Source organism: Glandiceps talaboti, chromosome 3, assembly GCF_964340395.1.
Source record: "Glandiceps talaboti chromosome 3, keGlaTala1.1, whole genome shotgun sequence".
Lineage (NCBI taxonomy): Eukaryota > Metazoa > Hemichordata > Enteropneusta > Spengelidae > Glandiceps > Glandiceps talaboti.
In genome coordinates, this window is record NC_135551.1 from 6,818,082 (window position 1) to 6,824,462 (window position 6,381).

General features: G+C 37.5%; 1 protein-coding gene across 1 annotated transcript; it reads right to left on the minus strand.

Moving 5' to 3' along the window:
• On the minus strand, positions 1-495 carry LOC144432738 (uncharacterized). The gene has a single exon (XM_078121010.1). It carries the CDS (start codon positions 493-495, stop codon positions 1-3), a length of 495 nt encoding a protein of 164 aa, XP_077977136.1.
• Between the last annotated feature and the right edge of the window lie 5,886 nt (positions 496-6,381).

Below are 6,381 nucleotides of genomic sequence, written 5' to 3' on the forward strand. Positions count from 1 at the left end.
TCACTTTTCGGGCTTCGGCCTCCGTCCTATGTTTGGTTGATCGGTCTGTCTAGTTTTCTTGATATTATCATAGACGTAAATTACATTATCTACTTTCAACTTATCATATTCCAGGTGTGCATTCTTGCCTTCCGTTCTTGCGTTCATCAGGAACGGGCCAATTTTCCTACGTTTCTTTCGGAACATCGACGAAAAGTTCTCATATATCTTGTATTCAGTATTTTTCAGTTTCGCACTAGCTTTGAGAACTTGCTCGAGGTGCTTATACTTTGAAAATTTGGCAATAATGGGTTTGGGGTTTGACTTTGCATTATTCAATCTGTGTGCTCTCTCAAATTCAATTTCGTCACCATTCAGGTCAAGATTGTCTGAAATAAAGGATTTGAGTTTATTTTCAGTATCGTCCCATGTCTCGTCAACATCTTCTTCTAATCCACGGAATATTAAATTGTCGCTTCTCATTTGACCTTGCTTTTTGTCCATTTTCCGTTCCATGTTGTTCAGTTTATTTTGCATGAGTTTGTTTTCTTTATCCTGTCAATTGGTTAGTCAGTGATTTGCAGATCTAATTGCTGTGTGATATCTTTTTAGTAATTAGGCTATATTAAGAATTCACACTTCAAAAGCAAAAGATAGAATTTGATACATTGGTCCACCATAACAAGTCTAACATGTCATATATGGTTTGCGTATAGTTGTAATGAATAGATTAATTCTACGTAAACTTGATACACGTCTTTCTTGTGAGAATATCAAGATGGTTTGAATATTACAACACAAAATGCATACTTCTCAATTTTCTTTAAGGCAAAATCCAAGTTCTGTAGCCAAATAAATTCGCTGCAGAGTTTTTCCTATATCCCGTTCAAGATCATGTAAACCGCATGTTGAACATTTCCACTGGGCCAGGACAAGACAATAGTATTTTATGAGAAGGGTGACGTTATTTTGGCATTGTGACTTAATTATTAGTGTCACGTGATACATATTTTCATGTCTATTTCCACAGTTCTGTACGTTTTCAGTTGTGCATTGATGTTTGTGTGAAGAAAATGTGATGCTGCAGTCATTATGCGGTAGTGTGCATTCTGTTTCCGTTGGGTATGCATAGGGTATTCAAATGAAAGGCATTTCATCATGCATGCTCGGTTAGCTTTTACCCTGGCAATTACAGCGCACGTTCACAAGCAAAGAGTATTGAATACAGTGAATCAATGGATGCCAAAGTCTTCAAAATAACTTCATCAATTGACACACACGAGTATTGATCTCCAGCTATTTTAATAAAATATTAAATTTGATAGGAAACTAAGACATTCAAAAAGAAAAGTATTTTAAATTCACAAAAAGGAATGAAGAGAGAAAATGTAACAGAATTCGATGAATGTCAGTCTGCTGTTGACTTGGTGCAGAAGTGCTTTACGCCTTGTATCCAAGCTTGACTGTTACTCCATGTTCTGCATGTGTATCCTAATCATCTTTACATAGTCTTTCGAAAATATGGGTCAGTGTTGTTGTATCTTTTATATTACAAACCCACTGTTTTTCTTCTACCACCCTCCCCCCCCCCCAATCTCGGCCATGGATGACACATGACTCTCCGACGTGACAACGGGGGTAGCCGCCATGATGTTTGTGCGAACGTTGTAATCTTGCCGCTGGGGGTGGTGTTGCTAAGATGAACTCACCGGTCGGTCGAAAATATTTTTTTTTTCTGATGTCGGAGCTGCAAATTAGGGTCGGTCGGGAGATGAGAACCAGAACAATGAAAAGGGCCGCACTAAATGTAACTGGGTTCCATGACCAATTTAGAAGTTCCCCGGATGTGGCTCTCAGTGAAATCGAATATTGTGTTTAAACTGATATAAAGAAGGCAAGTCAGCGTCATGATAATATTTTTTTTTTAACAATAATGCGTAGTCCGATTGTTTGTCTTGCTTTCAAGCAGACTACCGAGAGTTGATTGTTTTTTTGTTGAGTCAACCTGGAAAAGTACTGCATCATGGCAAACACAGGTTCACACAGTCAACACACTACTGTCAATACGTCAAAACAAAAACAAAAATAGATAAAACAAAAATTTGCTCTGTAAGACATGCCTAGCCATAGTTCTTTTCAGTATGTTCAAATTTTATTTTAGAAGACAAAAAATAGTCGTAGACGATACGGTACCATGCCACATGTACAGCATGCCTTCAGTACTCATGGGACGGGTACTTTTGAAAGACAATGAAACTGCTTCGTGTCACTGTGTGGAGGGTAATTAACCTATTCAAGGGAGAATAAGTATATAGTTTTCAGTGTGGCTTGTTATCAGACAAAACTAAAATGCTAAAGTGTAAAATAAGAAATTCATTCATAATTATCTGGAAAATATTTGACGATTACGCGGCAGAACAAGACTAACAATGTCATCACTAGCGAAAGTCTTCTAGGTGAATTTAACCCTTGACCCAGTTTCACCCGGACGTCGAAGGAAACGAGGTCAGTGTAACATCTCATGCATGATCAACAACGTTTACATGAGAGTACAGCTAAGTGTTGTCTAGAAACTTCAGTGGAAGAGAAATTCTGCTCATCAGAATACATATCTATATTTGGTTTGGGAAAAGCTGATTGCCAACACAAGGTAACTGTGGTTGTTGATGTTAGTTTTGATTGACACTTCCTTTAGATAACAATGGACGACCATTCACGTGAGCAGCGTACTCAAATTTGATATGTTAGTTGTTGGACATGACTTTGTCGGAAGCCTTTGATTCCGACACACGTACAGTTTGCCCTTTTCTGTTTTTTTGCATTGGCTACTCCGGTTTGCCCCGGATATTGATAATTTTAAAGATTTTAGTTCAACGTCTCTCCACAAATCATGACAGTTTGACCAAGTACCTACACAGAGGTGAATAAACGGTGCCAGTCTGAGTAAACGACGAATAATTCATTTCTTTTCTCCAGCTAGTAAGCCAGGTACGAGTGAAGGAAATGACGAACAACCCGCTAGTCGCAACGAGACAACAGGCGACGTTTTAAATGTGGTGGTTTCAAAAGATTAATCGTCACAGTCTGGAGAATCTAAAGTGTAAAATTGGCACGATGGCTTGAACAATTTGAGTGGATGGACATCCATACTCTTGAACACATCAAGTACTTAATAGATGGCAAGTATTTCTAGTATGGTGTCAATATTGCAAATTCCAGAAAGTGAAGTCTGGTTTCGCGTTAGAACGGGAAAAATTGGTTGGAAAACGAATACACTTTACTGGAACACTCCATTTCGGTGACACACGTTCAAGCGAATTCAAAGACATATATTTCACGAAACCAGCGGCAGCCAGTCCCTTGGTGAAAAACTAGTACATGAATGGTGATAACAAAATAACAGAAATAAAAAGCAAAGATAAATATTGCCTATCTGATAGCAAAACAAGTTATTGCTACTGCTCAAAAAAATGGCATCAGTATTAAATTCGACCTACGATAACACTCACAAATGCCAGGAGATGATCGGAACAATTGGTGGATGAACCAGGAATGACTTAGCTAACGATATCAGAAACGAAGCTAAATACATTTCTATTTTGATTGACGGCGACATTGATAGAGTGTGAAATAGTCTACATGCGACGAATAGACAACCCTACCTGTAAAATTAAGGTGAATTTAGTAAGATAGAAGGAAGTTCAACATGCACATGCCGATGGTGATGTTTGTGCGACAAAAACTATATTTATGACAAAGATGATGACATTTGAAAGCAGAAACTTATAGGATTTGGAGTAGCTGGTGCGTTAGCTACATGAATGTACATTGTATATGCTTCAAGGTTCCACACATGTTAGATGTGTCAAACCTAGTAGCATATACATCCAGAGCTAATGGTGCATATCAATCTCGGTCGAAACAGACTCACACATCTTATATGAAATGCAACACTTAAGTAGAGAGGGATACACATATACGTATCGAAATGCTCATTTGAATATACATCCAATCTGCTAGGTGAACAGCTGATTATCAGTACCGATCTAGTGTTCTTCACAGAGGGTTTTCACGTACATGTATTGCGCCCGATATTTAATGGTGCATGTCAATCTCGGTCGAAACAGACTCACACATCTTATATGAAATGCAACACATAAGTAGAGAGGGATACACATATACGTATCGAAATGCTCATTTGAATATACATCCAATCTGCTAGGTGAACAGCTGATTGTCAGTACCGGATCCGATCTAGTGTTCTTCACAGAAGGTTTTCACGTACATGTATTGCGCCCGATATCCTTTAATTGTCGCCGATACGTGATCAGTCGATTTATTATATTATTCAAGGACAAATTCCAAACCCTAGTGTTTATTTGGCTTTCCAGATCTAGACACATATTTATATTGTTATATTACCTCCCTTAGGGCTCTGGCCAACACAATCTATCATACTCATCCCATGATTCTATTTCCTGGTAGTTTGGGTGACAACGTCCAAACCAAACTGAAGAGAAAAATTGTCTCCCTGCTCTGAAAAGTTTATTATCATTGTTTCGTACCCCTTCCGGAACAAATGAATTTCAAGGCAATGTTGCAGCATTGTTGTCCAAACAAACTATTATCGTTTCATCACTACTTTTGTTTCTTATCCATTCCAAAAAGTCACATTAGACAACCACTCCGGTAAAAAAATAATGTTTGCAACCCCACCAATTATATGTTTGAATTAGACCAATTCATATATACTCAGGCAATGTAACAACCTTATGATAATATGCAAATCAGTCATTTACCCATTTATGGCCAAACAAATATCTTCTTATGTTAACAGTGCTCAAACTGAAGATACATAACCACAACTTCACCGGGACTACTTTGCATCTAAAGCCTCCAAACATCCTTATAAAATGAGTTCTAATTCTGTGTCAAAAAATCTTGTATTGGAAAAAACAGTTCACAGGGATATATTTGACCCAGACTTTAACTCTGGCAATGTTTTACATTTTATTTGCCAGCAGTTGAGTATGACATTTACAAATTAGTTTGGTTTCTATGAAGGAACACTACATCTTGTGTGCCTCATGTCTATAATTAATGTTTGTATATATTGTGACTGTCTAGTAACTACCCTTTGCTGTCTATGAATCTTTGATTTTCAGGGACAATGAGTGCTCCATACAATCGATAATTACAGAATATGTGTAATGTTATGCAACACGTTGTCTGTGCATAAAATCATCACCACTAAGGGGTTTATGTATGAATTCAATTGTTTCTCTGCCACTGAAGAGCTAAACATGTTTTTTTTTCTTTACGCAATCAGTGACATACATGTACATGACAAATATGAGCTTCATTACACAACAATTCATTAAATATCACTTTAAAAATGACAACAAGTTCTGAAAATACAACAAGTACAATAAATGAATGATTTACAGAAAATAGAATAGTAAAATTCACCAATTCACTCGTCTCTTATGGGGTCCACAATTTCCATTGTGACTTCTTCCCCATTATATTGTAAAGAACAGTATCATCACCTATCAGCTATGATGACCTACAGCATGATGTACCAAGTCTACCACCTGTAAAGATGAACATAATCAGTCTTTTTGAAAACCGGTAAATCGGATTTTCCCAAGTGTGTGCCCATGATCATCGTGAAACAACAGAAAACATATACAAATGTAAAATGCTCTGAAAATCATGTTTCAACTAATAAAGAAAGCAAGTTAGGTTCATATAACATCGTCAATATGATGGTAATGTTTTGGAAAAACAATGCGGTTTGATTGTATGTTTTGCTTTCCAACATGGTGAGGAGTCACTTGTTTTTATTTTGATACATAGAGTGTACCCCTAGTGCAATCACCGTAAAAAGACGCAACACTAATGTTGCAATTTTTGTTGCCATCGTTTTGTCTACCGAGAAAACCACTGCATCATGCATGCCAAACACAGGTTCATATGGACACAGCACAGTAGTGAACTTCATGCCAAAAAACTCGTGCTATAAGACATGACTAAACTGTAGTTCGCTTCATCATGTTCAGATTTTTTTACAAAACAAAAATAGCCAGTACGGGAGAGCACCACGCCACAGAGCAAGGGCCTGTGTTTTTTTTTTTGTTTTTTTGTTTTTGTTTTTTTTAAAGAAGACAAAACTGCTTCGTGTCACTATGTGGATGGTAATGAACCCAATCAAACGAGAATGAAATGAAGTGAGTACATAGTTTTCAAGGAGCTCGGAGATAGTTATACGACAAACGTTTCTGCCGGGACGAGTCCGTGAGGTAGGCTACTTTGCTAAGATATGAAAGGTCATACACCGGGGTAATCGATTGTTCTGTGACGACACACAGTACTACTACAAGGGATGGCTAAAAGGGGAAC

Bases quoted from the DNA above. Each gene is read 5' to 3' on its own strand.
- LOC144432738 (XM_078121010.1), bottom strand. From the start codon at position 495: ATGGAACGGAAAATGGACAAAAAGCAAGGTCAAATGAGAAGCGACAAT.